Here is a 16713-nt window from a genome sequence, read left to right as displayed (position 1 = left end):
ATCTCTATTGTAGATGACATATTGTTGTATGTAGAAAATTCTGAAAAATCCATTAAGGAATTATTACAAAATAAGTTTAGCAAGGGTACAGGGTACAAAATAAATATATAAAAGTCAATTGCATTTTTACTTATTTGCAATGAACAATCCAAAAACAAAATTATGAAAAAGTTACCATTAAGAGCATCAAAAGAATAAAAGAACAAAAGAGGTATAAATTTATACTGTGAAAACTAAAAACTATTAAAAAAGATATTAATAGAAATCCAAATAAATAGCATCTCATATTCCTGAATTGAAAGACTTAATGTTGTTCAGATGGTAATATTTCCTAAATTGGTTTACACATTCAATGCAGTTCTTTCCAGAATCCAAAAAAAAATTTTCTCCAGAAATTGACAAGCTGATACTAAAATTTATATGGAAACTTAAGGGACCCAGAATAGCAAAAGCAATCTTGAAAAAAAGAACAAAATTGGAGAACTCAGTTTCCCTTTTCAAGACTTAACAACAGAATTGTCTCATAAAATATAGTACTTGCATAAAGGTAAACATATAGATCAATAGAACAGAATTAAGAATCCAGAACTAAATCCCTGATTTTCGACAAAGGTGCCAAAGTAATTCAGTGAAGGAAAGAATAATCTTGTCAACAAATGGTACTGGACCAAGTCGGTATCTACGTGTAAAAGAATAAAGTTGAATCCCTATCTCATATTGAGTTAATTATACCAAAATTAACCTAAAGTGGATAAAAGATCTAAATGTAAAAGATGAAACAATAAAACTCTTAGAAGAAAACATAAGGGTACATCTACATGACCTTGCTTGTGGCAGCAGTTGCTTAGATAGGACAAAAGCACAAGCAACAAAAGAAAAAATAAATTGGTCTTTGTCAAAATTAAAAACTGTGTTCAAAAGATACAGAACAAGAAACTGAAAAGACAGAACACAGAAGGGGGAAACATATTTGCAAATAATATATTCAGTAAAACACTTGTATTTAAAATACATAAATACATACAACTCAAAAGTAAATTAAATAGGAATATATAATATCCATTTACCCTTTCTATAAAATAATTTGATAACATTCATCAAAGACCTTTAAAAAATGTTCATATTCTTTGGTTCACTGATACCTCTTCTCAAACCCCACCCAATGAGGGGTGCCTGGGTGGCTCAGTCGGTTGGGCGTCTGACTTCGGCTCAGGTCATGATCTTGCAGTTCCTGAGTTTGGGCCCTGTGTCGCGCTCTGTGCTGACAGTTCAGAGCTTGGAGCCTGCTTTGGATTCTGTGTCTCCCTCTCTCTCTCTGACTCTCCCTGGCTCATACTCTGTCTCTCTCTCAAAAGTAAATAAACATTAAAAAAAAAAAAACCCTATCCAATGAAAAATTGTGAATGTGAACGTGAAAAAAAGATGAATTAATGGTGGCTTGCCTTGGAGATATCCATGTAAACAATCTCTACATATGGTAATAAAGGGTCAGCAGGCTTGGAATTAAAATACATAAATGTCTTAACAGAAGTGTCTTCAACCACTTAAATCCTGAGAAAGATAGAAGAAAGAGCACTCAACTGGCTGGGGGAAAGGAAGTATCTAGGTGAAAGTGAAGTTCTTCTTGGCCAAGATGACTAATGAGTAACAGATTAGAATGTGATGACATATGTCATGACTTACCTCCAAATTGTGGTAAAATAGGTGAGGAAAAGCACTGGCATGTGGTAGCAAGGTAAGTTTTTTGAAACATCAGAGACATTTTCTATAGATAACTTTGATTTCTTATTATGGAAGTGTATGTTTCCTTAATTTTTCTATTATTTGTTTTCCACAAACAGTAGAGTGAGGAAGGGGTGTCCCTGTCTTGTTCTAGTTGCATTGTTGTTTTCTGGTACCTATTTTAGCCTATTTAAAGGTATTTCCATGAAGCAGTTGATTACTTTGGTTTGCGATTATCAAAGATGTACCCTGTCCCAGGCACTGTGGTAGGCACTACACATAATTTATCTCTAAATGAGATAGTAGGAAACCGGAACGCAGTTGTTACTAGCCCATGCACTAGTACCTCTCTATATCTCCTTTTATAGGGTAGTTTTGCTAGACAAAATTCTGAGATATAGTAGCACTGTCAAGGAAAATTACAAAGAATAATGCATTTATTTCCAAACAGAATATTTTTGACACATGATAAAGGGATTTTTCTTTGTGATAGGCAGAAAGTTAAGGCTGCAGTCATACTATTTAAAGGATCATGCAAGGTATCACAAAAATGTACACAATATTATATACACAATGTACCCAGTGTTGAAAAGTACACAATCAGGAATACTGGTTAAGAGTAGCTGTTAGAGGGGTGTCCGGGTGGCTCAGTTGGGCATCCAACTCCGAATTTCGACTCAGGTCATGGTCTCATAGTTCAGTTCGTGAGTTCAAGCCCCAACTTGGGCTCCACGCTGACGGTGCAGAGCCTGCTTGGGTTTCCCTTTCTCTCTCTCTCTCTCTCTCTCTCTCTCTCTCTCTGCCCCTCCCTTGCACTCTCTCTCTCAAATAAATAAGCTTAAAAAAAAAAGAGTAGCTGTTAGAAAGCATTTTTAGTATCTTATTACCTCTTGTAGAGGTTACCGTATTTTTCAAATGGGTATTAAAATTCAATATATTGAGTTTTAGCAGTGATCTTACAGTTTTATCCAAGTAAGTAATAATCTTTGAGAGCAATACATGATTTGAGATAAATAAGATTTTTGCATCTAAAAGAGCTTTCATTTCATTTTCTTAGTAATGTTTGTTTTGGTTGATATAAAATTGTCTCATCTTTAGATGCCTGTGGGAGGGAAATGTTTTGTAGTATTCATATCATTGAAATTACCACCCTATATTTTTCTTCTCGAACAGAGAAAATGATAAAGAACATAAGAATAAAAAATAATAATTACATATGGATGCATAATAAATAATTAGATATGCATCATCTGAAGGTTTCCTTCTCTAACATAGCTAACCCTTTCCCATTTGTTCTACCATTATAGATTTTGTTCTAGACTTCATTTGTAGGAAAACATTCCACCAGAGTTACTTTGAAAATGTGTGTGTGTGTGTTTTAGTTTATTTATTTATTTTGAGAGAGAGAGCACAAGGAGGGGAGGGACAGAGAGAAGGAGAGACAGTCCCAAGCAGGCTTTGTGCCATCAGCGCAGAACCCGGTACAGGGCTCGAACCTGTGAATCATGAGATCGTGACCTGAGCCAAGATCAGGAGTCAGATACTTAACTGACTGAGCCACCCAGGCACCCCTGAAAATATGGTTTTAAGTAGAACTAGTTAAGTATTTTTAAGTAATATTTTCATAAAGATTAAGAATTAAATGAAGTTAGCATTTGCCAATAAATAATTCTGTGCACAAAATCATATTTTCTTTATGTTTTCAGTAAGAATTTATTCTTGCATTTTACATCACAGTCTCTGTTCCTTTTATCCCATTTGTAGGGAGTAATGCTAAATCATGTAGTTACTGGAATTTTTATAGGGACATGGTAAGAATCATGGTTCTTTTAAGGAAATAATTTTCCAGTGCCCTTTGTAGAATAAAATGCAATATTATTCTATCTGTCCTTTTGTCACTATGGTCAAGTTTTAGAGTAGACTCTTATTTTTGAACATGAAAAAGACATCAACAAACAAGGTGAGTTTACTTTTACATTTATGCCTACTGTAGGCTTTTTATTAAAGAGTTAGCTATATAGCTTAAGGGCATGGTAGGCAGACAGAAAACTGAAAAAACATTTTTGTAGTAACTTATTTTATTTTATTTTTTATTTTACTTTATTTTATTTAGATTTTTATAGTAACATTTTAAAATGAATACCATAGTACTCTTAAGTGCTTGTAATGAAGGACTTTATTATTATTTTTAAAATTTTAATGTTCATTTATTTTTGAGAGAGACAGAACACGACTAGGGAAAGAACAGAGAGAGGGAGACACAGAATCTGAAACAGGCTCCAGGCTCTGAACTGTCAGCACAGAGCCCAACTCTGGAACCCGGTGATATCAAACTCTGGAAAGGTGATATCATGACCTGAGCCGAAGTTGGACATTGAACTGACTGGGGCGCCTGGGTGGCTCAGTCATGATCTCACGGTTTGTGGGTTCGAGGCTCCTGTTGGGCTCCGTGCTGACACCTGAGAGCCTGGAGCCTGCTTGGATTCTGTGTCTCCCTCTCTGTCTGCCCCTCCCTTGCTTGCACTGGGTCTCTTGTCTTTCAAAGAATAAACATCAAAAAAAATTTTTTTAATTAAAAAAAAAAAGAAAATTGACATATGGTATGTGATAAATGACAAAAAAAATTGAGGTTTTTGAATTTATGCAGTATTTTTTTTAACGTTTATTTATTTTTGAGAGAGATACAGAGTATGGGGGGGGCAGAGGCAGAGAGGGGGGGGATCCAGATTCCAAAGCAGGTTCCAGGCTGTCAGCATAGAGCCTGACATGGGGCTCGAACTCACAGTGAGATCATGAACTGAAATGAAGTCAGATGCTTAACTGAGTGAGCCACCCAGGCACCCCAAGAAATTATGCACTATTTTATATTTAAAACTTAAAAATCTTTTTCTTTTGGCAGCAATTAATTCAATGTTATGATCATATAAGCTACGTTTTTGTTAGGTGATTTTTTTCACTTAGGCTTCCCCAACCCCCCCCCCCCCCCCCGCTTTTAAAAAGAATGCTAGATAAAGTAGCAAAAATGTTACCCTATTTGAGGAAATGAATTTTTTTCCAGAAAACATAATATTGTGCAAACATGAAGTTCTTTCACTGTGGCAACAACATTTGTTTTCTTGATAAAGTTATTTTTCCATTTGAGAAAAATTGCTAGGAAAATAGGTTTGTGCTTAAAATTTTAAATATTTTGGCAAAAATTATAAAACCATAATCATAAGTAAAGCCAGTAGAGAAGCCAACAGACCAGAGGAGAAATATGCCGCTCATTTCAGTGACAAAAGGGGAATAAATGTTCTTAATATATAAAGAACTATTGATCAGTGAAAAACACCAGCCTTCCAGGTGAAAAATTCTCAGGTGGTTTATGGCAGAGGAAATATAAATGGTGCCTCCATCCATGACAAAATGTGCTAAACCACACAGAGAGAATAAGGTGAAAATTATGACATACCATTTCCCACCTACATTTCAGCAAAGATAAAAAGTTGGATAATTCTCTAATTTTATAAGGTTATAGAGAAACAGGCCCATGTATGTGTAACTGGTGGGTGCGCAAGTTGATACAGCCTCCATTTTTTGTCGAAAGTGAATTTATACTCTAGGATGTGTTCACATGCAGGAGACGTACAAGCATGTTCGTGGCAGTATCGTTTGCAAGAGCAGAGGACTACAGACAACTGGACTATGCCTATCAAAATGGGGTCATTAAATAAAGCCCTGTCATTGAACTATAGGGATCCGAACTTTCTTTGTATATGCTGAGTGTATTAAGTGACATTCTGTGTATATGCTAATAATGACAAAAGCATTGTATTTTCATTTGCATAAAAAAACATTTGTTTGCTATGTGTATAGGTTATCTTTGGAAGGAGGCACAAGAAATCGATAACCATGGTTGCCTTTGAATTGGGGAGCTGGATGGCTGACCCCTTGACAGGGTGAGAAGGATACATACCTTATACTAGATGTCCCTTTAGTACTTTTTGAATTTTGAACCTATTTTGTATTACCTACGTCCCCACTCCCCCAAAGTAATGTTTCAAAATTATGCAGTGGACAGGTCTGCAAGGTATGGGACTATTGAAATAATGGAATTTTAATAACCTGTCAAGGATCTTACATTGCCTATCCCATCCAGGGAAGTAGTCACATGAGCAGTTGGCTTATTGAATAAAGAGCTCTGGTCTTATACCCATAACTACACAAAGTGCAATTACTGAAACTCCAGCTGGCACTCTGAACTTGAAGGCAGTTGGTGGAGATCACTGAATAGGCTATACTAAGAGCTTGATCTAACGTGAAATAAGAAACTGGAAAGAAGCAAAGGAAGGATGGTAAGTAACATGAGTGAGAGAAAGGAAATTGAGTCGATAGATCTGGACAGCCCCTCCAACAGCTTCCTATTTTTTCCTTCTTTAGGTATGTAAACTGTACAGAGAGATTACTATTTGGAAAAGCCAGAGAGACGCCTGTGTTACAAAAGGTAGCGAGAGCTCACTCCAGAAGCTTTGCTCAGGGTCCCAGAATTCACAGTAATTTCATTGGTTCTAAAATATCAGTGGTGGAATGGATTTATTCTCTGCTACTCTTGGCTTACAGAGGAAGGCCCCAAAGTAACTTCCTTACCAATGTGACTCCTTTACTCCAAACTAAAGAATATCCTTTCAAAGAGAACTCCTCCAAATCAGCTTGATGTCTGATAGGAGGGGGTCGGATAAATGAGGTTGTAGAGAAATTAAGTCTGAAGAGTAACCTTGCACAGCTTGACCTGTTTACTTTTCCAACGCACCCTTGTGCAGTGGGTATGTACTGTGCTTCTGAACCATAAGAGTGAATTTTCATAAAAAGGTGAGGCTCCTGCCCATGTAATCTGGAAAATTGCTTGTCTAATTGGGGGCACAGTTGCACCTGTACCCTCTTGAATGATTCAGTCATGTTGTGCTCAAGAGTCCAGGAACTTGTTATGTGACTAAATGAAGGAAAAGTGCATTATAAAATCCAGTTACTTTGGAAATGGAAAACACTGAATGGTATTGGTTGTTACCAAATTAAAGTTGGCAAATGCTATAATTAAGACTTTAAGTGATTTTTAGTATTATCCCCTGGTTTCAGCCACTTTCTGAAGCATTTCATTTAGAAGAAAACTTTCAGTTTTATTTCAGACACCAGACATTCAGGTTGAGTCAGTTCAGCTTTATAAGCTCTTATAAATAATTCGTTGTAGTCTAGTAGCTCATAATGGCCACTGCTAAAACTTCTACCACAACAACTTACTGTAAGTTATTTACTCATTTTATAATATTATTGGCTCCTTGTGAACAGTGAAGCAAACTGTTAAATGTGCCTTTGCTGAGCAATTCAACCATTTAATGAATTTTGATCTATTTATAGCCATTATACATTTATCATTTCAGTTGTAATATAGTTTAATAGCTGTTTATTGAGTACCTCCTACAACATATGTTCCGGAGAACCAACAGTCATCAAGAGAGATGATGTCTTACTCCTCAGAATTTCTCATCTGTTGAGGGTGGCAAGGACAAAGTCTGTGTCAGTCAAGTAGAACAATTGAGATAGGACAATACTTTGAATTTTGGACATGTTTACAGTGTCTGAAATAGACAAGTGGAGATGTTTACTAAGACTTGGTATTAAGATTCTGTGTTTTAAGAAAGTTTTGAGAAGGTGAAAAGGTCAATGATGCCAGTGAATATTAAGAGGTCACAAAAGAAGAAGAAAACTGAGGTGTGCCTATTGGATTTAGCAGAAATAATTGGTCATAGAGAGAACAGTGCCTGAAGCAGGGCTTGGGGAGGAGAGGGACAGAAAGTTAACGGTGAGCAAAATGGACATACACAGTTCCTGGAGGGCCTTTTAGACCATGAGTTTTGAATTTACTCTGAGGTTGTTCATTATCTCACCATCTCTTGTTGGAACATTTTATAAAGTGTGTTCTAGAGAAGACTCTTGATCAATCGAGATTTTTTGAAAGTCTAACTTGTGCTCAATTTGGTATCTTACGAATTAATAGACTCTACACTTTAGTCATGATTAGGAATGAACAAACTTGTCATATTTTTAGTAAACTCATATTTTATACCAATTTATTTTACTCACTAATTCTGGTATGTGAAGAGGCTTTTTGTTCTTCATTTTGTTTTGTCTTCATTGTTGTTTTTACATGGGGGAGCAGGAATAAATTGGAGGCCTCCTAAGTGAATCACATGGTTACTTGCTGTCATATCACAGTATTTATTTTCTTCATCACACCTATTATAAATTTTAATTCTCTCTTTTTTTTAACGTTTTATTTATTTTTGAGACAGGGAGAGACAGAGCATGAACAGGGGAGGGTCAGAGAGAGGGAGACACAGAATCTGAAACAGGCTCCAGGCTCTGAGCTATCAGCACAGAGCCCGACGCGGGGCTCGAACTCACGGACCGAGAGATCATGACCTGAGCCGAAGTCGGCCGCTCAACCGACTGAGCCACCCAGGCGCCCCTTAATTCTCTTTTTTATTTCTTTGTCCACTTATGTAAGTTCAGTCTCTTTACACTAAAATATAAGCTTTATATAAGAGGAGAACCTTGCCTTGTTTTCCAGTTGTACTTCTCAGGAAATGTTGAACGAGGGTATGGGAGCAGGGAAGGAAGGAAGGAAAGTGGGTAGAAAGTTGAAAAATCACTTCCTAATGACACGGTATGACGAGGCTTCAGCCAATAAATTAGAACATTACATCTGTTACATGCAGGGTCATCTGCATTGGCAGTTGCCTGTTGTACTCTCTCAACAAATTAGTTACATGATGGGGTATGAAAATTCAGCCCAGTATGTTTGCCGGTTTAATTTGTTACGATTAAAGAAAGCAATGATTTTATTTATTACAAATCCAGCACCTGGGAAATGTAATCCCAAATATCAAATTTAAGCTTTCTTCATTCATTTCAAGGTTGAGTTACTCATACTGGATTTATGTATGTATGTAGGAGTGTAATTAAAACTATGCAGTCATTGTATCATTAAAGGGGAGATAGTTCCTTTTATTCATTGAAACTTAAGAGATTTTTATTTGTCATCAGATATATTGTTTTAGTTAATAGGTCAAATGAAATGTTTTCTGGCTTTTCTTGTGGTAACGTGGCAAGCATGTAGTCCTGTGTTTGTCAGCAAAAAGGCACCTCAAACAGGATGGGCCTAGAATAAGTGATTGCTTTTACAAGGAAGTCTAATGAAGAGTATCAGCTCTTCGTAGGGTAAAAGAAAAGAAAAACACCCCAGAAAATCACTGTGGCTGCATACAGTTTGGCTGTGACGTCTTTTGGTGAGACTCTTGTCTTGGTTCTCCCCAAGATTGGGCTGGGCTTAACCAGGCCCACCTGGGCATGGCTCTCAGCTGTAGGCCAAGCTCAGGTTTTTCCCCACGTAGGTCCCTGTCGTAGGTCCCTGTCGTAGGTCCCTGTCGTAGGTCCCTGTCGTAGGTCCCTGTCGTAGGTCCCTGTCGTAGGTCCCTGTGGGGATCCAGGCTGGAGGAATATTGCTTACCACCCTGTGGAGCATGTTTGTTTTCATCAAACAAGGCAGGAGAACTGGAGGGCGAGTCATACCATGCAAACACATTTATAGCCTGATCTCAGACATGCAGTCAGTGTGTCTGCACAAAGCAAAACAAGTGACCTAAGCCCAACATCGGTGTGGAGAAGTATACGCCTGCCGCAGTGGGACAGATAGGAGAATGGGCTAGTGATAAACCAGCCTACCTTCAAGAGCTGGTTTGTAAAGAATGGGTTGTCCCTGCCCCCTGGAACTTGAAGAACACAGTGAAGAAATCTAGATTTGAACTTTTTAAAAAAATCCATTTTTTTGGTAATTTATTGAACTTACCTGTAACAATAAATAGGCTGAATAATCTTTTCACTTCTTCAAATGTTATTAGAAATAAAATTGAATTTTTGTTTCACAAGCTAAGTTTTAACTGCCAAGCTTCAGTCTGCCTTTTAGGCTAGGAATGATTGAATGTTTTCTAAAAAATCATTTTAATGTTACTGATATGACAGATTCAAATGAGTCTTAACATACCATTAGGTGATTTTTGTTTGTTTTTGCTCACATAGGACATTGATGGAAAGCAAAAAAGAACACTGCACATTAGTGATGTAACATCATAACTTTATCCGTTAGGATCAGCTGGACCATCCTACAGTAGCAGTCACCCTAAAATTGCAGGAACTTAGGTTTGTTTCTTACATGCATTAGATGTGCATTGTGTATCTGTTGGGGTGCATCCTTACTAGGAAGCTCAGGACCTGACAAAGGAAAGGAAAGAGAATGGAAATCATGCACCAGTTCTCAGAGCTTCTGCCTGTGTCCATCTGTTCATTCCGTTGGAAAAAGCACATGATGTGACTATTCCTCCGCCTTTAGGGGATGGGAGATGTAGTCACACTATGTGTCCACATGGAGGAGAACGGGCCAAACCACTACCTCAGAAGATACCAGTTGGGAGGAAAAACATTTATTTTTGTTAACAAAGAAAGTTGCTTACTATACCAGTAGTGTTCTTTTGAAGAAATGAAACACTTCTATGAGTAGGTTAGATGCAGGATAAATATCCATTGCATATTTTGGTTAAATGTTTTAAAAATCTTGCGTTATAAAAGTATCTGTCTTTGAATTTTATATTTTATTAAATTTTCAGTGATGTTATTAGCAAAGGTCATTGCAACTTACGACGTTAACTGTTCTGATAAGTGTTAAAATCTAACTTTACCAACGTGAAGTACATTTTTACAGAATGTTATCTAATTTTTTTGGACAAATAAAAAAATGATATATATATATATATATATATATAGGTTTAGAAAATTGCTAAAATATTTTTAGGACACAAAATGAGTTTGATTAATATATTCTGATAATACTTCACATTTCTTCAGGTTCTTAGGAAAAGCAGAGTAATAAGAAGATTATTTTTTTTAAAGCAACAAAAGCAATTTAAGAAATATTTGCCGTTAACTAAGAGGAACATTATTCCAGTCTCTCAAAAGGCAAATTTAGGGAACATTCAAGCTAATTAGTTTCAATTATGTGATTAGAAAAAGGTAACCATCAGGGCGCCTGGGTGTCTCAGTTAGTTGAGTGTCTAACTCTTGCTTTTGGTTCAGGTCATGATCCCAGGGTTGTGGGATCAAGACTGGTGTTGGACTCTATGCTCTTAAGATTCTCTCTCTCTCTGTCTTCTCCCCCAGTTGTACACACTCCCTCTCTCTAAAATTAATTAAAAAATGAAAAAGAAAAGATAACCATTAAAGCAAATTCAAATTAATATTCTATTTGGACATAGATAAAAACCAGCACCTTGAATGATACCAAGAGAGTAATCAGGAGCACAGGTACAATGGCTGTACGTGAGAAAGATGGAATTGTGTCAAATGGCATGTTATTGCAGTGGGAAGGCAGCTGGCCCACTCAGAAATGTCACTTGTCTACCTAAACTCTGTAGCCTGTTGAGTGGCATTTCCAACTTCCAACAACTCTTATAACTGCACTTGTTTACACATTTTACATATCTCATTAATTTAATTATAAATGATGAATAACATTGATACTGAACACATTTAAAGCTGTGTAGTGCACATGTTAGTATGTTGTATCATGCTTTATTGTTTTGAATTTAATAAGGCATTTTAAATTTGGTTTTCATTCAGCTGGCCTAATTTTAGTACTTAATATTTCCAGCACTATAATTGGTACCATATGAATTAAATGTATACTTTCCCCTATAACTGACATTTTTTTTCAAGTTTTTATTTAAGTTCCAATTAATGTAAGGTGTAATATTAGTGTCAGGTGTAGAATTTAGTCATTCAACATTTACATACAACACGCAGTGGTCTCTGTATTCCCCATCACCTATTTCATTCATTCCCATCCCTTTCTGGTAACCATTAGTGTGTTCTCTATAGTTAAGAGTTTGTGTAACTGACATTTTTTAATGCTAGGATCAGCTGCATTTGTAAGTAATACCTACTAGTGAATTCTTGAGTGTACAGTTCCAGGCAATTATTTTATTTTATTTTATTTTATTTTATTTTATTTTATTTTATTTTATTTTATTTTATTTTATTTTATTTTATTTTATTTTATTTTATTTTATTTTATTTTTTAATGTTTATTTTTGAGTGAGAGATTATGCATATGCAAGCAGGGGAGGGACAGAGAGAAAGGGGGACAGAGGATCTAAAGCAAGCTCTGTGCTGACAGCCGAGAGCCCGATGTGAGGCTCAGACTCGTGAACCATGAGATCATGACCTCAACCAAAGTTGGATGCTTAACTGATTGAGCCACACCAGTGCCCTGGCAGTATTTCAAATTAGATAATAAATTTAAAAATCTATTTTTCCTTTAAGTTTTTTCTCTTTCAGTAATAAAGCAGTCTGTTATTTATTTCTAGAAACTTATTCTCTGCTATGAAATTTTCTCTGAATTGAAATCTTTCGGTTGGAGTTAACTTGCTAAACTGTCATAGTATGCCCTGAATATTCTTGGGACAAAAAAGATAGGGCAGAAGTGGGACATTCACATGTTGCTATTACATGAAAAGCTGTAAGTAGGATTCTAAACCATCTATGTAGTGTTTATGAGTTTGGGTTTGAAGGAAAAAAATCAGAATTTTAGAAGTTATAAGAATTTTTCGGTTTTTCTGAAATGTTATCATCCTGCTAGAGTCTTAAAGATCCTGTCTCCAACTGAGATTTCAGAGGTAAAACATAATCTAAAGTAACTGTGTAATATTTCATAAAATTTCTTACTGTTTTTTAAGAAACCATCTTACATGGTATTTATTGTGATCATTCTTAAAGTTCGGAGACTTGTAATAAACCACCATGCTTATTCTTAGTGTGTACAGACTGCAATACAGTAAATCAGGGCATGGTATTGGCTGATTTCTCCCAGGCTGGCCGCAGAGGGCCACACTGCTCCGCAGGCTAGTTCTGCTCTGCTGGGTTCACTGCGATGATTGCCTTTCCCCCATTCTTACGGACAAAACTATTCTTTTCCCTCTGCTGACCTTTACTCCCTAACTTTATGCTGGATTGAGGATGTAATTTCTTTTGTTTTCATTACTCTTTTTAATTGAGATATAATTGACAAATTAGTTTCCAGGATGTAACATTATGATTCAGTATTTGTATGTAGTATTGTGGAATGATCACCACAGTAAGTGTAGTTAGCATCCATCACCATACGTAGTCTTTTTTCTTGTGATAAGAACGCTTAAGATTTACTCTTAGAACCTTGAAATCTGTGATATAGTATTAACTATAGTCACTATGCTGTACATTACATCCCCATGGCTTACTTATTTTATAACTGGAAGTTTTTACCTTTTGACCCCCCTTCTCCCATTTCATCCACCCTTTACCCCCTTCCTCTGGCATCCACCAATCTCTTCTTTGTATCTGTGAGTTTGTGTATATGGTTTTTTGTCTTGTTTTGCTTTGTTTTGTAAGATGCTACACATAAGTGAGATCGTATGGTGTTTGCCTTTCTCTGATTTATTTCACTTAGGATAATGCCCTCAAGATCTATCCATGTCATCACAAATAGCAAGATTTACTTCTTTTTTATGGCTGAATAATATTGCTGTGTGTGTCTGCACGTGAATGCGTGCATGCGTGCACACATTTTCTTTATCCATTCATCCATTGGTGGACAGTTAAGTTGCTTACATATCTTGGTTATTGTAAACAATGCTATAATGAACACAGAGTTAGTGTTTTCATTTTCTTCAGATAAACACCCAGAAGTGGAGTTGCTGGATCATATGGTAGTTCTGTTTTTGATTTTTTGAAGAACCTCTATACTGTTTTCCAGAAGTTAAAAAGTATTTGACTCCCCTAGGTCATCTCCTTGTTTAACAGTGGAGAACACATTAAGCCTGGACGATTGAGTGCCTCATCCAAGGTTATTAGGTGAGCAAAGCCAGAAGTCTCAGGTCTTCTCATGACCAGTCCTCTTTTTGTTGAGTTCTCTATAGGGAGAAGAGATTCCAGTTTAGTAAGTATGAGGGTGGTGTCATATATATATATATATATGTGTGTGTGTGTGTAAATATATATATATATGTATGTATACACACACAAATATACATATACACATGTATATACATATATATACTTGTATATATGTACATATATATATTGCTTTTGAAGTATTGAATTTCTCCTATTTAGAGTTTGTTGCATATCATCGTATCTAATAGTGTTCTTTAAGAGAAGGATGTGATTGCTCAATATGAGTATATGAGCCCACCATAACCAAGTACAGATAGTTAAAAAGGGTTGGTAGAGTAGACACCAAGACTACTTTATTCTACTGGGATAATATTCCTGATTCTGAATGTAACTTTCTTCTACCACTTCATAGTCCAAATCATGGCTGTTCAATGGAATATTTTGCCAAATCAACAAGTTTTTAAATTTTTGAGCTCTTTCTGCTGGCTTTTATTAACTGAAGAGTTGTAACATCAGAGTCCTGGGGTTTTTTGTTGTTGTTAGGGAAGAAATTAACTGTGCAAACCATGGCTAATTTTTTTTATTAACTTTTTAACTACTTCCAGTCAACAAATATTTGAAACACTTGAATATTATTGATGTATCTCCTCTGTTTTTTGAGGTCCTGTAGAAGATGTGCAAAAATAGAGTTGGAGGCCAGAAAGAAATTTCAGATAGAAGTAAAAATGTTCTGCCTTAACTTTGATTTTTGTGTAAGGAAATCATGTAAACTTGTAACATTACTTTTATGGAGCTTTGTAGTCCATAAAAATAACATTGTCGTAGCGTCTCGATGTGCGTCATTCATGACTGAGGGTTTTGATGTCTTTGCAGAAGGCAGCCTAGTGCCTGCCTTTGAAATGTGTGAGGCAGTTTTAGACGCGCTTCTCAGATGGATTTAATTAGCCCTTCCTGGGACTGGGTGTCCGCTGGTTACAACTGAATTCTCATTTCATTCACCCATAACTAGAAACACCTCGCTTCAAACGGGCTTCTTCAAAGAAAGAGAGCTTTAGGGTTCTATGTTTTACTGCTGTTTGATGTTGGTTTCCCTTTAACTGAGAAGACCTTCTGTTTATACAACTGTTATTATTAAGAAAACATAACTTTCTTCACCGAGGTTCCTTTTGTATCAGAGCTGGTTATTGGGGGAAGTCCGAGATCTGTGGAATAGATCTTGCTCTGTCAGACTATTAGGGCAGCCGTGTGTTTGCATATTTTGCTTACGGGAGACGTGAACCAAAATTATGGCATAAACTTGTGGAATAATTCTGTAAACCCGAAATTTGAATGCCAGTATATAAGGTGAAAACCAGTAACTGAATATGTTAATAGGGCAGTTGGTTCAGAAGCTTATAATATGAACCGCAAAAATAGAGCAGATCAACCAACAAGGCTTGCCATAATTCAAATAGTAATTGCATTTTGATTTACTCTCCCTACCGTGCATGGCTCATGATATGCTTTCAATAAATACTTTAAAAAATTAATTGAAATTAGTATGCTTCAATATCAGAACATATTCTCCATAGTAAGGTTATAGACTTTTAAAAACATATACTGCTAGTAATATTTGGAGTCTTTGAACAATTATCCCTCAATCTTCACATTTCATTAGAATAGCTACTTGGATTTGCCCTGAAAATAATGCTCTTTCTTCTCTTTTTTTCAGCTAGTGTGCCTAGGGTCTGGCATGCTTCATCATCAAGGAAGCTTTTATCTTCTGTGCCCACAGTTCTAATTACATTTCAGGGGTTTGTGATCCCTCCCAGAATCCTGGTCATTCATTGTATTTAGGATGAAATGCTTCAGGGGTTTTTTGGGCTGTTCACTCATAGGCACAGGTTTGCATCTCTAAAAGTTTTTCTTGCTAGAACATCCTGATTTGTTTAAAAAAATCCTAAAAAAGTACTCTTTAACTTATTCTTTTTTACTTTTATGGAAAATTAATTTAGACTATTCAAGCTTAAAATTGTCCCATAGCCACAGATCACACTGAAAAATACATAGTAATATATCCCACAAATTCTTTTGGTGTCTTGTTTCAGGATTCCATCCAAGAATCTGTAGATCTCAGGCTTGTATTTCTGCCTAGTTTCTTAGCCATAACTGATCTTTTCCATGTTATTCATCAGACGTAGTTGTACATAACTGCCAGTTTCTAACACTAAAGGTCAGAGATGTATCCACTACTGAAGATAATGAAAAAAAAAGATTGATGAAGGCTTATAAACAGTTTTGTTTTTGGTTTTTTTTTAAGTGTTTTGAGCAATGCTGGCGTAAGCCAGAAAGGGATTTCACTGAAAGGGCCAAAATATTGTTGGGAATTGATCTCTGTGTTCTTTATTACACGTTTTGTGACTTGTGACTATTTGGGGGAAATCCTGGTGTTAGGAGAATTATAGATGGACATATGGCTCAGGAATATTTGATTTAATTTTGTAAATTTAATGTTTAAAATTTTTATCCATATGATTTATTTAAGGTGTTCTTTGAACGGTTCTGCCCTTAGTACAGTGTTATATGGTTTCACAGTCTTTATGTCCTGCAAATGTTCTGACAATCCTGGTAGAGGGATGCCTGGATGGCTCAGTCAGTTGAGCGTTCAACTTCAGCTCAGGTCATGATCTCGTGGTTTGTCAGTTCAAGCCCCACATCAGGCTCTCTGATGTCAGCACAGAGCCCACTTCAGATCCTCTGTTACCACCCCCCCTGCCCCTCCCCCACTTGAGATCTCTCTCACCCAAAACAAAATCCTGGTAGAAATATAAAATGTCAAATACAAAGGACAGAACATTATGAATTTTCTTTTATATCAATTTGCAAGACAAGTTTTTGGGGAATCCTATTTCTAACATTTGGAGTTAATAAGTAACACATTACAGTTATCATGTTTTCTATTCTGCAAACTGGGCCATCTTATAAAAAAGAAATCAG

The 16713-nt window shown here is 36.2% G+C and overlaps 1 protein-coding gene across 6 annotated transcripts in view; it reads left to right on the top strand.

Moving 5' to 3' along the window:
* PCCA (propionyl-CoA carboxylase subunit alpha) overlaps positions 1-16713 on the top strand; it is a 413570-nt gene that overhangs the window by 277974 nt on the left and 118883 nt on the right. The window contains exon 20 of one of the 6 annotated variants that reach the window (XM_019443970.2): positions 1529-1619. The exons of the other annotated variants lie outside the window; for them this stretch is intronic. Coding sequence (XP_019299515.2) covers positions 1529-1555 — 27 coding nt within the window. The 3' untranslated portion in view covers positions 1556-1619. Of the gene's footprint in view, positions 1-1528; positions 1620-16713 lie in introns of those variants that run through there. 6 annotated transcript variants of the gene reach the window in all.

Source organism: Panthera pardus, unplaced genomic scaffold (genome assembly GCF_024362965.1).
Source record: "Panthera pardus isolate Hobbes unplaced genomic scaffold, ASM2436296v1 HiC_scaffold_1, whole genome shotgun sequence".
Lineage (NCBI taxonomy): Eukaryota > Metazoa > Chordata > Mammalia > Carnivora > Felidae > Panthera > Panthera pardus.
This window is presented reverse-complemented; position numbering and strand designations above follow the sequence as displayed.